This window comes from Ceratotherium simum, chromosome 11 (genome assembly GCF_057802395.1).
Source record: "Ceratotherium simum simum isolate JZ-2026a chromosome 11, ASM5780239v1, whole genome shotgun sequence".
Lineage (NCBI taxonomy): Eukaryota > Metazoa > Chordata > Mammalia > Perissodactyla > Rhinocerotidae > Ceratotherium > Ceratotherium simum.
The window spans coordinates 44,852,792-44,872,595 of NC_141910.1; the positions used below are offsets into that span (position 1 = coordinate 44,852,792).

Here is a 19,804-nt window from a genome sequence, read left to right on the forward strand (position 1 = left end):
GAGCTCAGAATCACAGAACTAGTAAGTGGTAGAGCCAAGATTCAAACTCAGGTCTTCAGACTTCTAAGTCTGACCCAGTAAATGACAGATCTGAGCCTGGTGCCTAGGACTGCCTCCAAACCCAGGGCTCTTTTCCATCACACTAAATTACCTTGCAATTCCATTGCATCCTTGTCACACCATGGAGGATGTATGTGCAAAGCTATCAACCAAGGAGAGGTTTCATTCTCTGAATTACTTTTTGCTAATAGGAAAATTGTATGCCTGATTCAATTAAATAACTGTTAGATATTTAATATCTATTTTCATCTATTAAGAGATTCTAGTCTTACTTTCCTTGGGAGGGTTGCCTACAATGGTAATATAATCAACCCTTGGGGTAATATTCTCTGATCCTCAGCCTGTTTTGCACCTGTGGTTTGCCTCTTGTCAGGGCTGGGTATGCCAAAAGGCAGGGAGAGCGGGCAGGGGGGATGAGAATTAAATTTCTTTCTCATGCGAATGAGAGGAGGCCTTTATTCTACCTCCTTAAAAACTCCATTAAAAGCTATCGCTGCCCCTGGACAACCACAGAGCAGGTTCATTAGCAGGGAGCCAGCATGGCCAATAAGTCCAAGTTTATTGACTACATTGATGGAGCTCTGGAAAAATCAAAAGAAACTGCACTCTCTCACTTGTTCTTCACCTATCAGGGGATTCCTTACCCGATCACCATGTGCACCTCAGAAACTTTCCAAGCCTTGGACACCTTTGAAGCCAGAAGCGATGACATTGTGCTAGCATCTTATCCGAAGTGTGGTAAATAACAAATCATTTTCTACCAGGGCACTTTTTCATAGTGAGTGGGTGGGGCAGGGTGCAAGGCAAAGGTGGGAGGAGGGCAGTTCATCTCTTCATGAAGCTTGCCAGAGATCAGTGGGGAGGGTTGCCAAGATAGTTATGACTACAGCTTGTAAAATCAATAACTAGAACTGCTAGATTTAGAAACCCCAGTGTCTGAGGGAGGAGGTCTGTGTGAAAAGAACATGATGGATGAGGGATGGAGAAGGAGATGGCAAACAGAAACGCGAATGCAGGCAAGTCCAGTGGCCATCGAGCACTGAGCATAGCAGAGATTTTCATCTTCGTTTTTGACTGAAGACAAAAGCATGGCCACATCCATAATTTATGTGATGGTTTCCATATAGTAGATTATTTTTCAGGATCAAACATCATCCTCCAGTTTCTCAAACCAGTTATACAATGGTTCATTAGTGGAGGATAAGACATAAGAGTCTAAATTCTCCTATTTTACACAATCTACTTTTGATTTTTTTTAACTATTTCAGCTCTAAGTGTTTATTAAAGCCAACACTCCATTTAATATTTTTCTTTCACTTAATTGATGCTGGGTTTTTATAAAATCAAAATTACTCCTGTAAAAAGTATTCATTAATTTAAGGTAAAATAACATAATATAAAATATACAATCATTTCTATAGCATAACATTGTTCTATAAGGAACATATTCTAGATTCAAAAAGAAGCACTGTCTCTTCTTAAAGGAGAAATCTGAGAAATAAGATAACTTGAGTTTTATACTAATGTAAGTAAATGCTGTTTTCCACAAAACTCTGTTTCTTTCCATAGGCCGGGTTATTTTGAATGCAAAAGAACCAATTGTACACATCAGGGAATGGTTTAGATTTTAATTTTTATAATATATATGCTAAAGTAACATACCTTTGTTATAGCAAGGCTCCTTAATGAGCTTTGATTCTCTAATTTTTCTTGTAGGTTCCAATTGGATTCTCCACATCATTAGTGAATTAATATTTGCTGATTCTAAAAAAAAGTATGAATATCCAGAATTCCCAGTTCTTGAATGTGGGGACCCAGAAAAATATCGGGTTGGTACAAAACAGCCTTTAAACTTATAGCAAATTATCATAGAAAGATTTCTTTCATTTGGGGGATTTTTTAGTTTTGAGTTCAGAAAGTACACCACTAATAATTATTGCAATTGCAATTTATTGTATGCTTACCATACAATCTCAGTACTTTTCAGAGATTATCTCATTTTATCACAAAACAATTTTAGCACCATTTTACAAAAGATAAAACTGTTAAGAGAACTGCTCAAGGTCAATGGGTAATAAATGGCAGGGCCAAAATTTGAACCCAAGTTTTCTGATTTGAGCTTCTTAACTTCTACACTGTATAGCCAGCCAACTTAAAAAAAAAAAAAAGAGAAAGTAAGGTGAGAAACCTGAGGAAATGAACTAAAACCAAAAAAAGTTTTACCTGTGAAGACACAGACACGGGCAGGACTCTTGTAGGAGGGTTCCTCTAAGGCCTAGATCACTTCGATCTTAGTTTATGTCAGCAGTCCCCGGCTTTTCCTAATAGGACATTACTTTTGATTTCCCTGTCTCAATTATGACTCTGGTGTGTGTGAGGGAAGGGAAAGGATCAAGCAGCAGCTGAGAGAGCAAGTCACTGATGTGTGTGAAGGTTACAACAGGTCACCCTACCTGTTACTACTCACCTTACCAATAAAACTGACCGGGGCTTGGGTGTGAGACAGGATGTTCTGCTCCCTGCCCTGTGAAGGCAAGAAAAGGGTGGGAGGAAGGATCTGCCTCAGGACTTGAGTGCTTGGACAGAACAGATGAGAGGAGCACCATCGCCACTCCATCCCACAAATGCATTTGGGAAGGGAAGACTGTATTCAAGGGGGAACCAGAGCCTTGGCAACACTGTCAGGAGTGTTCACCACCGAGACTCCCACCACGCAGACAGAAGAACTCAGTTACTAAGAATCAAGTCATTGAATTGGGACTCAGGAAACAATTTCTGGAAAGCAAGTAAGACACTTGGCATGATAACAAATATAAACTTAAAAGTTGGATCCTGGTGGAAGGGAACCCATTTCCATGGATTGGGCCAAAGTAACAGAAAAATACATTGTAAATGAGGTGTTCAGGGACTTGGGGGTGGGGACAGGTCGGTGGGGGGTAAGTGCTGAATCCTGGATCTGGGTGGCTGCAACCTCAGCAGGCACCAGAGGGGCTCGCGGCCACATCAGGGCCTGGGAGGGTCAGAAACACACCAGACAGAGGCTCGGTCAGGACAGGCCTAGGACAAGTCGACAGGAGTTTTAAGAAGATTTTTCCTAGGTAAGAAATGGGTGGGCCAATGAAAAGCCCCATTGATTTCTGCTATCCAGCCCACTGCGTAACTTTTTCTCTAAAGACAGTGTTTAGCATCACCTTTAAAATTGATGCTAACATTTGTTTCCTTTCCAACTTCTCTTTTAAAAATGTATGACATCATAGGTCACAGGTTATCTTACCTGTTATTACTCACCCTACCAATGTAACCACTATTATTGTGTTTGCCTGTGTCATTATGTAGCACTGAGACAAACATGTTTCTCTTTTGATTGAAACAGGATTGGTATGCTGGCTTATAAATGTTTACATTATTTGTACAATTGTTTCCCCAGGAAAGCCTATTTTAATTTCCAAACAAATGATCTCAAACAGAACTTTGTAATACAAACCATTTATGAGTAGGGAACTTTCTGTGATACTGCTGACAGTGGGAAGAAGTTTTATTCCTGATCATGATTTTGACATGCCAAGACTTGACTCTGAGCTTAAGTACCCAGTGCTCTTGGAACCTATCTTTTACCTCACAGAAAACCTGGAATTCCTGTTCCCGATCCAGGCTTCTTTCTGTTTCACCAAGTACTTTAGTATGAATGAAAAGCAAAGCATCACTCTGTCTTCAGGTCTTTGCATTCTAAATCTGAACTCTAATTATGAAATTGAAAGTTGTACTTCCTGTTAGGGAATTTCCAGCTTTAGTAAAAAGCTCTAGATGATGTTTTAAGTCAAGGAAATCTTCTAGAAGCATCTAAATTAACATTAAAATGTTCTATAAGGTGAGTGACACATATGATTCTACCTCCAGGGTTTCTGGAAAATGTTTTAACTCAGTATAGTTATTTTGGGTTTTAAAGCCTTTTGATATCTATAATTTGTCAGAAATGTTTATGTTGTTTCTTCAGGAATTTTTTAAATCATTTTTTTTTTTGCTGAGAAAGATTAGCCCTGAGCTAACATCTGTGCCAATCTTCCTCTATTTTGTATGTGAGCCGCTGCCACAGCATGGCTGCTGACGAGTGGTATAAGCCCGTGCCTGGGAACCAAACCCAGGCTACAGAAGTGGAGGGCACCAAACTTAACCCCTAGGCTATGGGGCTGGCCCCCATTTTTTGTATTTTAATTGTAATTTCATCATACCTAGGAAGAAAGATACTGTTTTTTTAAATAATTTTATTTATTTATTTTTTCCCCCAAAGCCCCAGTAGATAGTTGTATGTCATAGCTGCACATCCTTCTAGTTGCTGTATGTGGACGCGGCCTCAGCGTGGCCGGAGAAGCGGTGCGTCGGTGCGTGCCTGGGATCAGAACCCGGGCCACCAGCAGCGGAGCACACACACTTAACCACTAAGCCACAGGGCTGGCCCAGAAAGATACTTTTCTATGTAATGTGCCTTTTGTTTTAAAATGGAAATCGGTGAGAAGATGAACTTCCTATAACAGTTATTCACTTTACAGAAAACTTTTCTAAAAGACATATTTTCTTAAGATGTATCTAGTCTTTACATTGCTTACAGTTTGGCTACATCCCACATTTCCATGAACATATTATTATATGTTTATCTAGCTTTGTTACCATTAGCTCCCATTTTCCTCCTGGATGCTTTTCTAATCCTTTTAGGAACTTTACCATTTCTCATGTCTTTGTGTGATTTTTGGCCATGCAGTTTAGTGGAAACAGCACTCTATAACTTAATCTGAAAATTACCATCTGTGCGATTTTGCACAAAGCACTTAAAACCTCAAAACCTGTTATTAAGCTCTAAAATGGGGATTACAATATGCACCTAACAAGATTGCTGTGAATGAATGTAAAAGTACGTCCAAAGCTAAAAAGTGCAATTTGATGTAAAGCAAGTATTACGACTACTAATCACCACTTGGACCCATATCAGTGATTTAAATTGTTTCTTATTTTTAAAACCTCATTTTTTTGCCCCTTTGCTTGAGTTGGGATCTCCACTAAGTTTTTACAGAACAATTGGCTATAAATGTCTAAGTATCATTTTATCAGTGAGTGACCTCTAAAAGCATAGAAATGAACACTTGAAGCCTTAGCCCCCCACACAACATATGCTAAAGGTCTGATTTTAACATAAAACACTTAACCCTGTAGATTAAACAAGTATCTTTATTTTTTAAATTATCAGTAGAAGTAGATTACAAAAAACGAATCAATCACCAAGTCTTTACACTGACAAGAATTTCTCCCATAAAATATTTCTCAGATATTTAAGTGACCCTGTGCACTTTCAGGTTCTGTTGGGATATTTGATTGCATGGAGTTTTGTTAGTAAAAAAAAAACAAAACACACACACACACAAAACTTGGATGTTAAAAATGGATTTGGAGGAGATATGGAAAGGGTTAAACACCTTGAATATAGAAGAGATCCAAATTAAGTGAAGGAGTGAATTGCAGATTATGAGCTGTCTCGAACAAAATGAATTTGGTATGATTGTGGGAAAAGGTAAAGTTTTCAAAAAATGACAAAAAAGAAATGGTACGCAGGATCCAACAGGGAAGTTCAAAAGGCAGATTTTAATTACTTATTTATTTATGATTCTCCATTCCTCATCCCCACAAAGTAAGAAAATAGGAATAAATAAAAATTGGAGGAGGAAGAGGAGAAGACACAGCAATAGTAATGCTTGACATTACCATTCAGATACTAAACTTAGGAGTGATTCATGACACACACACATGCTTTCACCTTATTGTGTATATTTTTAAGAGGATGAAACAGTTTCCATCGCCAAGGATTTTGGCAACTCATCTCCATTATGACAAATTACCTGGGTCCATCTTCAAGAAGAAAGCCAAGGTGAGTGTCCCTTCCTACTGGTATTTCAATGTGAAGTTTTTAACATATAGATAATTGGCTTTCTGGCTATATATATATATATATATGATGAGCTTGCTACTCGTCGTAGAATTTTAATAAATGAAGTGTGAGACTTAGTATTTCTTTCGTTGTTGTTTCTTTCTTCAGATACATTTGCTATAGTTGCATTCAAATCAAATGCATTTTCAGCCAGGATATAAAACATATACATAAAGTAGAAGATATTTTAAAATCTGTTTTATAGTGAATAGATTTCAGAATCCCAGTAGGATATTTAGAGTGTTTGACAAAAAAAATACAAACTAGGAAAAGGAGCAAAAATTGTTCCTTTGCTTCTTTCTAGTGAGCACTATTTACCTGAGGTCTGAAACTATTTTACTTCTGAATTTCACATGTAATAGTAAACTTCATGTCACTCCTACATAACTATAGGTGCTTTGGCTACTCTTACTTGTTTAAAAATTTTGTTTCATTAACCAGAATTGATCTATTCTCATAATTATTAGTTTTTACCCAATCCTTTTTGTTTTCACCTGGTGTCCCCTTCATTCCTTATTTCTTCATGCCTTTTTTCTCTGTCTCAGGAGAAAAAGATCAGAATTAATTAAAATAAAGATTTAAACTCTTGAATGCCACAAATAAGAATAGGAGGATAATACAGTAATAGTAACAAAAGACGAAGGAGGAAAACAGTTAAGATAACTACAGTTACAAGAGGTAGGAGGGCTGGCCCCGTGGCTTAGTGGTTAAGTGCGCGCGCTCCGCTACTGGGGGCACAGGTTCGGATCCCGGGCGTGCACCAACGCACTGCTTCTCCGGCCATGCTAAGGCCACGTCCCACGTACAGCAACTAGAAGGATGTGCAACTATAACATACAACTATCTACTGGGGCTTTGGGGGAAAAAAAAGGAGGAAGATTGGCAATAGACGTTAGCTCAGAGCCGGTCTTCCTCAGCAAAAAGAGGAGGATGAGCACGAATGTTAGCTCAGGGCTGATCTTCCTCACAAAAAAAAAAAAAAAAGGAAGAAAAAAAGAGGTAGGAAGCAAAATAATGGAGGAGGAAAGGAAGAGTTGGAAAGAAATCACTAGCGAAGTGGAGGCTTAGAATTAGTGGCCTTGTGGCCATGGTACAAGAATCCTGGTAGCTTAGAATTGGAAAATACCTAAAGGTTGTCTACTCTAATCCCATTAGGTGTTTGAATTCCACTAAGTGGCTCTCTGGACTATGACTGAGCACCTCCAATTACAAGGGACTCCTCTGTCCCCTATGCCAGCTTTGACAGCTCTGTTAAACAGTGTTTATAGAGAGAATCTCCCGAATCGGAAACACCACTTTAGCATATAATTTCTCCAGTTTAATGCAGTTAAATATAATCAAAAGTCTAGGTGACTCTTTTTTTCCCCCTTAATTATCCCATAAGAAACAGAGCTAAAGTAATGTATAAAGCATTAGGATTTGAAACATTCAGGCTTTTGAACAGAGTTTCACTTTCACAAGATTACAAGGGCAAGAGAAGAGTGACAGAACCAAGGTAAGAGGTTGATGTTGGGGATCTGTCTGCACTCCAGCCGGCTGACACTCACCCTTCAAATTTATGTCTTTGTAAAGTCCTAAATTACCACAAGCCAGGGCGACTAATGAGCGGTAATCAAAGCCCCAAACATAACACCCTCAAGTGACAGGAATCCGCTATATTTGGATTGGGGGCGGAGGTGAGTTTTAGATCTGAACAAGAGACATAGACCAGGCCATTTATCTCTATTCAATTTTATCCTATCAGCGTTAGTTTATTCTTCACACTGACAAGGTATTTTGAAATCCTGATTCCCTCTCAGTTTCATGTCATCTACAAATTTGATAAATATAGTTTCTATATCTTTACCTAAATCAGTCATTAAAATGCTGATGATGGCCCCGTCAGGACAGTGGAAATGCCATTAACAATCTCCAGGCAGGTTTACGTTGATTATTTGGGCTCAGTCAGTTTTATATGCCTAATTGCTCTGCTTCTGGCTTACCTTTTGCAGAAGAAATCCTAAGCAGCAAATCTACTAATATAGAAACCATGTCCAAGAAAAACCTGGGGTGAGTGGGCAGTGACTTGTTCTTAGAGGACTCATGTTGCCCCCTGGTGGCTACTGCTTTCTCTTTTATGTGGCCCCAAATCATCTATTTAGTCATTTCTAGAAACTTCCCCAGATGGAAGTCAAGTTCACAAATCTGTACTCTGCAAATCCACACCTTGCTCCTTACTGAAAGTGAAATGATGGCTGCCTGTTTCTAGTCCTCTGAACCTCTTGTGCGTTATCGCAGGTTCCTCAGAGGTCACTAACAGTGCTCAATTATGTTTTCTCCAATTTCCTTAGTTCTTGAAATGGAAATTGTCAGGCCATAGGCCTAAACTGCTCTGGAGCAGCCAGATGGCCCCCTGCAATCTTTTAGTTCTCTTGGGTCTCAGTTTTCTCTTTTTTTTTTTTTTTGCTGGTGAGGATATTTTATTTTATTTTATTTTTTATTTTTTTTATTTTTGCAGTAACATTGGTTTATAACACTGTATAAATTTCAGGTGTACATCATTATACTTCTATTTCTGCATAGATTACATCATGTTCACCACCCAAATACTAATTACAACCCATCACCACACACATGTGCCGAATTATCCCTTTCGCCCTCCTCCCTTCCCCCTTCCCCTCTGGTAACCACCAATCCAATCTCTGTCTCTGTGTGTTTGTTTATTGTTGTTATTATCTACCACTTAATGAAGGAAATCATACGGTATTTGACCTTCTCCCTCTGACTTATTTCACTTTGCATAATACCCTCAATGTCCATCCATGTTGTCACAAATGGCTGGATTTCATCGTTTCTTATGGCTGAGTAGTATTCCATTGTGTATATATACCACATCTTCTTTATCCATTCGTCCCTTGATGGGCGCTTAGGTTGCTTCCAAGTCTTGGCTATTGTGAATAATGCTGCATTGAACACAGGGGTGCATGTATCTTTACGCATTGGTGTTTTCAAGTTCTTTGGATAAATACCCAGCAGTGGAATAGCTGGATCATATGGTAGTTCTATCCTTGATTTTTTGAGGAATCTCCGTACTGTTTTCCATAGTGGCTGCACCAGTTTGCACTCCCACCAGCAGTGTATGAGAGTTCCTTTCTCTCCACATCCTCTCCACAGTTTTCTCTTTACAATGTTTATTTCACACTTTTCATTCCGAGATCAGAGAAGGCAGACATAACATGGGAATTCAGAGGTTCTGCTTCCTCTACATCACCCACCACACCTCGGCCCAGACAGCCGGCCTGCCACTCTTTGATCTTCTCCTACCAAACTCTAAACATTGTTTTCCTTCTCCTTAACATTATTTTGCAATTTTATCTTATTTGGTGGTTTAACCTTTCAGATCATGCTCTTGTGACTACTCTAGGGAGCTTGCTCATTTTTCTTTTTTTACATCTTCTACATATGCCTTTTTACTGTCTCAATGCATTAGCAAAAGTTCTCTGCTCCACATCAATCTTCTTTTTCTTCTTTTTTTCTCCCCTCTCTCCAGTCTTCCCCATCTGCCACTTTCTGTTCCTCAATTTCTTACCGTCATTCTTTCTCTATATATTAACAAAATTATGTAGTATACAAGAGGACACAATGCTATTGCTCACCCTTTCACTTTTCCAAAGTTCAAAACATAGACCTAAATAAATTAACTTGATTTTCTCTCCCTAGATATTGGTGATATTTCGAAATCCTAAAGATACGGCAGTATCTTTTTTCCATTTCCACAATGATGTCCCTGATATTCCAAGCTATGGCTCTTGGGATGAATTCTTCAGACACTTCATGAAAGGACAAGGTATGGCTGTTGGTAAAAGAATTCTCCTTACTTCAACAGATGACCACATAAATATGAAATTCAAATGTGTTTTAGGGGAAAGAAAGAAAGAAGATTAAGGCAGATCCAGGAACCACAAAGTGGCTTTTAAATGAAGTCTTATAGCATCACTAGTTCTGTGCATCAAACAATACATTACTGTTTTTAAAAATAACTTGGACAATTCATATATTGACAATGAATACAGAGTGGCCACAGAACAGACATGGGACCAAGAGGCCTATACAGAGTCATATAGAGAAGCATTTCTAGTTAATTTCCCCTAAGTCTCTGTACATCACAATGATAAAAACCAAAAAAAGATAAAACCGTGACACTGAGAAACCACATTTAAGATACTTGTTTGCCAGAAAGGAAATAAGCTTTGTTAGATCACGTTGATGTTTTACCTCTGGTTATTGATAACTACAATTTTATGAGGGCCTACAAATACTCCAGGTTCTAAACTAGCTGTTGTATATGCATGATTTCATTTAAGATGATAACAAACTATGAGTAAGGCAGTATCAGCCCCATTGCACAGATGAGGAAACTAATAAAAAAGTTAAATCACTTGGCAATGGTCCCACTGCTTGTAAGGGGCAGTGACTCTACTTCCATGGGTATAGTGGCCAGAGCCTAATAAATGCCTCCTTTTACTCGTGGTTCTGTTGAGTCTTTACAGTGTAGTAGAAGGAAGAATTAATGCCAGATGACCCTAGAGGAGGAATTGTTGCCAGGTCCCTCTAAGAGGACCACTTTTAAAGGTAATCAGCACAGCAGTGCCATACCATCCCACATGCATGGACACTGGTTACAATACTGGCTCCTGAGCAAAGATTAAATATTGGGATTGGGGTATAGAGAGAAAAAAAAAGTGCACAGAAGGTGCTTATGAAGCACCATTAAGAAAGCTTTGGTTTGTCTAGTAACCACTCAGTAAGACTAAATGGAGGCAGATAAAGCAAGTCTGAAACATCATCCAATTAATAACACAAGAGAACATTCAATGACGAGAAACCTGTAATCATTGGGATCTATTTTAGGGAATCTTTGTTGCCCTATCCATCCTTTTAGCCTAATTATTCGATTGACAATGATAAGATGTGGCCATGATAACTTAGATGGAGTTTCTGCCTTGCAAACTTGTTAAATTCGACTTATGGAGGCAGCTGAATGTACTGGAAAACATGAGATTTGGAGTGAGAAGGCCTGGATCGGGTTTCATCACTTCTTCTTATATATTAGTAATTAATATTAGATAGAATAAAATAGCTACCATTCGGGCCAGCCCCGTGGCTTAGTGGTTAAGTGCACGCACTCCGCTACTGGCGGCCCAGGTTCGGATCCCGGGCGCACACCGATGCATTGCTTGTCCGGCCATGCTGAGGCCGCGTCCCACATACAGCAACTAGAAGCATGTGCAACTATGACATACAACTATCTACTGGGGCTTTGGGGAGAAAAAGGGGAAAAAAAGAGGAGGATTGGCAACAGATGTTAGCTCAGGGCCGATTGTCCTCAGCAAAAAGAGGAAGATTGGCCTGGATGTTAGCTCAGGGCTGATCTTCCTCACAAAAAAATAAAAAAATAAAATAGCTACCACTCATTGAGCAGTTACTACATGCCAGGCGCTACTTGCTATCCCTAGCATACATTATTTCATTTTAATTCTCATAAGAATGCTATGAGGATAATACTATTAGTATCCCAATTTTATGAAGAGGAAATAGAGACATAAAAGTCACACAGCCGGGCCGGCCCCGTGGCTTAGCAGTTAAGTGCACGCGCTCCACTGCTGGTGGCCCAGGTTCAGATCCCGGGAGCGCACCCACGCACCACTTCTTCAGCCATGCTGAGGCCGCGTCCCACATACAGCAACTAGAAGGATGTGCAGCTATGACATACAACTATGTACTGGGGCTTTGGGGGAAAAAATAAAATTATAAAAAAAAGTCACACAGCCATTAAGTAGCAGAGTTAGAACCTGAACCCGGGTTCAAATCACTCACTGCCTGGGCGATTTTGAGAAAGACATTTGATCTCTCTGAACTCTGGTTTCCTTACTTGTAAAGTGAGGATAAGAATACCCACTCTAGAGGAGGTAAGGCAGTACAGCGTTTTGTTTGGCAAAACTGGCTCTGGTATCAGACTGACTTTGAAAGATGGCAATACCCATAACTTTCTAACTGTGGGGCTTAAAGTGGTTACTGAGCCTTTCTGGGTTTCTACTTCTGCATCAACAAAATGGGTATGAAAATTCTACCTATCACATTGGATTGCTTTAAAGATTGAAGGATAAAATGTTATGTGTCAATTAATAGTACATTTGGAAGAGCAGAAAACCTGACCAGAGCGGCCTAAACAGATCAGGTTTTATTTTTATCACTTAGCAAGAAGTCTGAAGGTAGGCAACTGGTTCAGCAGCCCAGTGATGTCAGGCCAGCACCTCTGACATTCCCGGGGCCTGTCCCTCAGGCTTTTTGCAACATACTCTCAAGTTGGCTACTGTCCTTCCAAGCATCACCTTCAGATCATGAAGAAGGCTCATTAAAACAGCAAGTTGTGCTAGAAACCTTCCTGCAGACCCCTGCTTGTGTTTCACTGGCCAGAACCATGTTATGTGACCAATCACAGCTCTAAGGGAGGCAGAAAAAGTGGGAAACAGAATTTTCATGATTGTCTTAGACCCAAATAATCGAGATTTGGTTAGCAACAAAAAAGGGAGTGTATTGGATATTGGGTAGGAAACTTACAGTATTTGCCACAACAAATAAAACATGTAGAAACTGCCTGGCTCAAAGCAAGGGCTTCATGATTATGATGACAATGATAATAAGTATGAGAATATTATTATTATTATTATTAATGATATAATAATAATGGCTAAAATTTATGGAGTGGGTACTATTAATCAGGCACTGTTTTAAGCATTTGACATGTGTCAATTTACTTAAACCTTATAACAACCCCATTTTACAGATGAAGAAACTAAGGCACAAGGAAGTTTAGGGAGTTGCTCAAAGTCACACAGCTAGTAAGCAGCCCAGCGGATCAGTGTCTAGATCTGCACTGTCCACCATGGCAGCCACTAGCCACATGTGGCAACTGAGCACTTGAAATGTGACTAGTGCAATTCAAGAGCTTATTTTATTTAATTTTAATTAGTTTAACTTTACGTTTAAAACAGATACTCAATTCACTTACTGGAAACTTTTAAGTAAGTTTGGTACAAGTTGAGTGTGTGAAATCTACTTTTTCAACCATAAGTTTTATGAAGTCTAAATACACATCAAGTATTTCTGATAAAACTTAGCATTCAAATTGAGATTCTCTGTGAGTGTAAAATACCCATTGGCTTTTGAAGACTGAGAATGTAAAAATAATATGTAATGTTCGTTAATAAATTTTTATCTTGATTACATGCTGAAATGATATTTTTGGATCTATTAGGTTAAATAAAATAAAATATTAAAATTAATTTCACCTTTTCTTTTTGCTTTTTTTAATATGGCTACCAGAAAATGTAAAACTACAGATGTGGCGTGCATTACTTTTCTATTGGACAATGCTGGTCTAGATCACATCTGTCTCAACATTTCCTTCTTTCTGGCATTATCTCTGTCAGTTTTCACGTAGCACTCACTATTTCTGGATTATTTTATTCGCCTAAGTATTCATGAGTGTCTGGCAGTTCTTATCAAGCCACTTGTACAACTTGCTTAGTTGTGTTATTATGTATGAAGACGAGAAAATGAATAGAAACCTGACGGTAGGACTGGCTTACTCCAGTTCTTCTGGAGCAGGGATCTGTGACAACTTATACACATCTTGTTGGAGCATATACACATATGTATAGTTTATCTTTTAGAGTGTAAATTAACCATCTATCATTTTAACCTCAGTTACTTAAAATTCCTCAAGTTTTTTTTCCCTTGTGTTTTTAGTTTCCTGGGGAAGCTATTTTGATTTTGCAATTAATTGGAACAAACATCTTGATGATGAAAACGTTAAGTTCGTATTATATGAAGACCTGAAAGAGGTAAGACTATGATTATTGATATTCTATAGCAAGATTTACTATAAACTACAACATAGAGCACTTACTCATAATGTCTGGTTGCATGAAAAAATATTGTTTTCAGTTAAAAAAAAGAATATTCCAGATACGTGGTATAGTGCTGGGAAAAAAAAGACAAACAATGCATAAGTGCTTAGGTTGTTTATTTAACAGAAATAAAATAATGCTTGGCAACTTATTACTAATAGTGGCTGCTTTATTTTCCCTTTATGATGGATAGTTCAAGTTAGGAATGGAGAAAACAATAGGTAGGTCTTAATTGAGATTTAATTGAACATGCATTTGGTTGTGAATTAATTTTTCCATACAATGGTTTTTTTTTTTTTAAAGTTTCCCAGAAATCTCACATCCTTGTTCTGTTTTTTTTTTTTTTTTTAATTTTATTTATTTTTCTTCCCCCAAAGCCCCAGTAGATAGTTGTAAGTCATAGCTGCACATCCTTCTAGTTGCTGTATGTGGGACGCGGCCTCAGCATGGCCAGAGAAGTGGTGTGTTGGTGCGCGCCCGGGATCTGAACCCGGGCCGCCAGCAGCGGAGTGCGCGCACTTAACCGCTAAGTCATGGGGCCGGCCCCATACAATGGTTTTTTAATTGTCGATTCACAAACATTTAGTGAGTGATTGCTCAGCACCGTTCAAGGCCCTTGTGAGACATCAATAGGCAGACCAGACAAAGTTCCCTGCCCTGGAGAAGCTTACGTTCTAGCTGGAGAAGGCAGGGAGACAGAATAATAAATAATAAACACAATAAAATATTTATAATATATGTGAAAAAAGAAATGGCATAGCTGATTAAGGAAAAATGGAAATGTCACAGGGTGGGGGGTTGGGATGTTGGACAAATCTCTGCAGAAAATAGGATGGTCATGGGAAGCCTCACGGAGAGGATGTGATTTGAGCAAAGACCTGAAGGCAGTGAGGGAGTGAACCAAGTGGTAAGTGGGGTAAGAGCTTTTCAGGCCGAGGGAGCCAACTGGAGCAAAGGTAGGAGTTCCTGGTATGATTAAGGGACAGGAAGGAGGCAGATGTGTCTGGGTCAGGAGGGGTGAAGCAGGGGAGAATAACCAATGAAGACAGAGGTAAAGGAGTGAGCTGGGTGGAGTACAAGGAATGGCATGGCAAGCCATTGAAATTTACTTTGGCTTTCACTCTGAGTGAAATGGGAAGCCACTGTAGGATTCAAGCAGAAGAGTGATAAGAGTTGATGTGTTTTTAACGGGATCATTCTGGCTGGTATGTGAGAACGAACTGGAGAGGAACAAAGATAGTGCAGGGAAACCTGTGGGGAGGGTACTGCAGCTGTCCAGGCAAGGGAAGATGGTGGCTCAGACCAGAGGAAGCAGTGGAGGTGATGAGAAGTGGTTGAATTCTGGATATATGTTGAAGGAAGAGCGAATAGCATTTGCTGCTGGATTGCATACGGGAAAGAGTAGTGAGAGAAAGAGAAGTCAAATAATCCTCCAATATTATTGGCCTGAGCAACTAGGAGGACTGAGTTGTCATCTTTTGATGGATGGCTAGGAGATGGCAGCAGGTGAAGCAAGATTGTGGGGAGATCAAGGGTTTGGTCTTGGACATGCCAAGTTTGAGATGTTTATTAGTCATCCAAATGGAGAGGTCAAGTAGACAGTTGGGTATAAAAGTCTTGAATGCAGAGAGAGTTCTGGTCTATAGATATAAATGTGCCACACAGATGGCATTTAAAGCCAAGAGATTACATACTTTTGTATTTAAGTATATGGATAAAGAAGACAAGAATACCAAGAACTGAGCCCTTGAGCCCTCCAATATAAAGAGCTTGAGAAAAAGAGGAGGAATGGGCAAAGGAGACTAAGGAGTGGCTAATGAGGTAGGAGGGAAACCAGAGTCCTGGAACCCCAGTGAAGAAAGTATGTTAAAGAAAGAGAGTGTGTCAAATGCTCTCTAACTTAATGGAGTTTTTAACATGAGCCTCCTCTTACATTCTTACCAAAGGAAAGTGTAATTAAATCCATCCCTTCTGTTTATAGGATGTGTTCATACAACATGAAAGAACAGATTAATTTAGTCTTTTCTCCTTCTAGTCTAGTATAATGTTGCTAAAACTTGTGCCCCATGGAATGCCAGTGTTGCCCCTATGTTAATTCTTTCTTGGGGATTGGAAGGAGGTGGCCTGTTCAAATGGATTTGGGGACTGCTGCTTATATAGCCTGCTCCTTTGGGAGATTCAAATTGTACTTTGACATATTAAAGACTGAGAGATCTATAGGTAAAAAAAAGCTTACCTTTATTTAACACAAAGAATTCCAAACTTATTTGACATCAACCCTTCACCCTCCCTTTTTTCCCCCCATGAAACATCTATAACCACCTTGAAGTATATTCGTGTTTTGTAGAATACAGTTTAAGAAACTGTTCTGGAAGATTTATGAATCTGCATTGGTCAGGGGTACTGATGAGTGGGTTCATGATTTACAAGGGTATTTAGACAAGATAAATTTCAAGATTCCTTCTAGTTTTTATGATTCTAAAGATTAGACTTTCTTGATGGAATTAAACTATTAGCTATAAATAGGATTCAGAAGAAAAGAGAATTTTCTTCAAATACGCATGTACAAATACATTAATTTCCTCAGGGGTCTAGACTGGTGGTTTTTTTTTTTTTATGAGGAAGATTGGCCCTGAGCTAACATCTGCCAATCCTCCTCTTTTTTGCTGAGGAAGACTGGCCCTGGGCTAGTCCCATGCCCATCTTCCTCCACTTTATATGGGACGCAGCCACAGCATGGCTGGACAAGCGGTGCGTCGGTGGGTGCCCGGGATCAGAACCAGTGAACCCCGGGCTGCGGCAGCAGAGCACGTGCACTTAACAGCTTGCGCCACCAGGCCGGCCCCCCAGACTGGTGCTTTTTAATAAAATGAATATCATCTTAGATAAAATTCCAACCTACTAATTAATGTTTACTGTCATTAATTATAACCTGAATAGCACGGCAAGAATCATAAATTGAAACTGCAAAGTAAAATCAATACAGAATATCTTATAGGAATATCTCAAATATTTACACAGAAGTATCAAAGTAGGCCCAAAGAGAGGGATAAATAGATGAATTAGAGAGTTAGGCTTAATAAATCCATTCTGTCTAAGCAGCCTGTCTTTGCTTGGGACACAATTCCCATAGAAAGAAGTTTATCCTTTAAAATTTTGTTTTCAGAATCTGGCCGCTGGAATAAAACAAATTACTGAGTTCTTTGGATTCTGTCTAACTGGGGAGCAGATTCAAACTATCTCGGCCCGAAGTACCTTCCAGGCAATGCGAGCAAAGTCCCAGGAAACACACGGCGCAGTCGGCCCGTTTCTGTTCCGCAAAGGTAAGGTTGCATTGGTTCGGGGGACGTCCATCAATTTGCACGTAACGGGCAACCCAAGTAACTATCTTAAATAAGATAGGGTTTTATTTTTCTCTCCCTCAACAAGAAGTCTGGACACAGGCAGTTCAGAGCTGGAACTGGAGGCTCCACAGTATCTTTTAGAGCCCTCAGTGCCTTCTACCTTCCTGCTTTCACCTTGTGAGGATAAAAGAGCAGCAAGAGCTCCACCATTACATTACAATTAAAGGATTATTTTTCTTAAAATAAAAAGGGAATGGCAAGAGACAGAAGCCTGTGTATTAGCTGAGTGAGCCCCCTTTAAAGAACTCCGCGGGAAGCCTCACTCCGTGACTCCTCCCATCATTGGTCAGCTCGCTGCACCGTTGGCCGGGAAATGTGATTTTTTGTTTTAGGTGATCACATTACTACCCAATTAAAATCAGGGTTTTGTTAATAAGGAAGAAGGAGAAAATGAGTATTGGATAGGCAACTAGCTGTCTCTGGCAATGATGATTTTACTAAATTTCATTAAAGCATTGTACTTTCTTATGGAAATTATTATAATATGGCTTAGGGATTGCCAGGTTTATTTTTTCTTACCTATATAATGAAAGTATAACATGATTTAGAGGCAGCACATATAACAGCAACAGCTATCATTCACCAGTTATCTATTATGCATTCGATCCTTTGCTGGTTTAAATTTGATAGCAAAAAGGATATTAAATCCTTAACTTTACAACTGTGGGCACCACAGCTCAGGGATATTAGTTTGTCATTGTCACAAAGTTAATAAACGATGGAGTCAGGATCTGAACGTAGGTCTTCTTGACTCTACTATGCTTTTTCACATGAAGATCCATTTCAAAAATCCACTGGGAATGGAGCATTGAATCACACCAAAGCCCGGCTTTGGTGTGATTTCTGACTTTAACCTTGATTTTTACGCTTTGTTTTATTAGCTTTAAGAAGGAGGAAAATATAACCCATTGTTAATGAAGTACTATTCAGAATAGAAAAATTCTAAAATAAATAAATAAAGTAATAATTTCAAAAATGTTCCTTGTAGAAAATTCAGAAAGCACAGAAAAATGTGAAAATGCATTAAAAATTATCCACATTTCTCCCACCAGAGGTAGGTTTAACATTTTGGCATATTTCTCTCAGTCTTATTCTGTGATGTTTTATATAGTTGATGACATTTGTAAACAGCTTTGTGTTTTATTTTCTTCCCTTCATATATCTAAGCATTTCCTCATGTAATTAGGCCCTCTTTATAAACATACATTTCAATGGCTATGCAACAAGAAACTTAAAACTTCAACCCAAATCATCAAAAGATTCTAAAGAAAGAAGTAACTTCCTTTTCACAAGCAAGTAAGAAAAACATACCCTAATCTCAGGCAAAATAATAACCTTTTGCAAAATTTTCAGTATCTGAGGTCTTAACCAAAACCTGCTGTAAAATGTTAACTTTTTGAGGGGTATTTAAAGTATTTAAAAGACTTTAGAGAGAAACAAAATGATTTTAGTGGGTAATAATGTGCTCATCTAAAAAAAATGCTTTAAATTCCTAAAGTGGAATTTTAGGTCCCAGGTGTTGGAAGAGGGGTTGAAGATGGGAGATTGTTGAGGCCAAGGGCCCCCTCAGTGATGTAAAGAAAGCATATCACCTACCACACCACAGATAAGGAAGCCCCAATGGATATTATTAATTTTAAAGAGAAGTTACATTCGTTTTTAAGGCTGTCCATTTTTTTTTATGTGTCTATTTTCACATTTCAAAGTGAAATATTGCACCAAAAAATGGTAAAGTCAAGAAGAAATATTCTAACAGATGTCTGGGTCTACTGTTTTTTTGTGTGTTGTAGGTGAAGTTGGTGATTGGAAAAATTTGTTCAATGAAACTCAGAACCAGGAAATGGATGAAAAATTCAAAGAGTGCTTAGCAGGCACTTCCCTGGGAGGAAAGCTGAAGTATGAATCATATTGCCAGGCTTGATTCTGGTCAATTTAGCAGGGCTGCATATTTTATTTTCCTTCATAATAATTGAATTTAAATAATTAAATAATAATTTGATCAAATAATGATAAGTAAATAACATTTAGATATAAGTAATACAAATTTAGTAATAATGGTGACATCTGAAGTTTTTGAGCACAAACTTAAGTTTGTTCACTTTTTGAGGAAAGGGCAGTTTACCTGTCCCAAAGGAATACTATTGTTAATGTCGTATCCTGAGGTTTTGACTTCTTTCATGCTCTGGGTTCACACAAGAGTATTTGCAGATACTATCAGAGACATATCTAAATCTGTGTTTGATTACAGAAGAGACAGGCCTCCAAATGTTGCACAATTTTTTGTCCTCTCATCATAATTCCTCTCTTTCTCGCTATGGATCAAAGCACTTGTGGTGGCTCTCTCAAACTTGCTGCTGGGGGAAGTTTAATTCCAACTCTGCACTGAAGTAAAATGAATAAATTCTATTCTAATT

General features: G+C 38.8%; 1 protein-coding gene across 1 annotated transcript; it reads left to right on the top strand.

Annotated features, from left to right (window-relative positions):
• Nucleotides 1-599: 599 nt before the first annotated feature.
• Nucleotides 600-19,311, top strand: SULT6B1 (sulfotransferase family 6B member 1). The gene is made up of 7 exons (XM_014781104.2): nucleotides 600-798; nucleotides 1,777-1,889; nucleotides 5,885-5,974; nucleotides 9,734-9,860; nucleotides 13,826-13,920; nucleotides 17,153-17,309; nucleotides 19,181-19,311. The coding sequence occupies exons 1-7, from the start codon at nucleotides 600-602 to the stop codon at nucleotides 19,309-19,311; spliced, it is 912 nt and encodes a 303-aa protein (XP_014636590.2).
• The last annotated feature ends 493 nt before the right edge of the window (nucleotides 19,312-19,804 follow it).

Coding starts and splice junctions, on each gene's coding strand:
- SULT6B1 (XM_014781104.2), top strand. CDS start 600: ATGGCCAATAAGTCCAAGTTTATTGACTACATTGATGGAGCTCTGGAA. Junction 799..1,776: donor AGCATCTTATCCGAAGTGTG/GTAAATAACAAA, acceptor TTTTTCTTGTAG/GTTCCAATTGGATTCTCCAC. Junction 13,921..17,152: donor TATATGAAGACCTGAAAGAG/GTAAGACTATGA, acceptor TTTTGTTTTCAG/AATCTGGCCGCTGGAATAAA.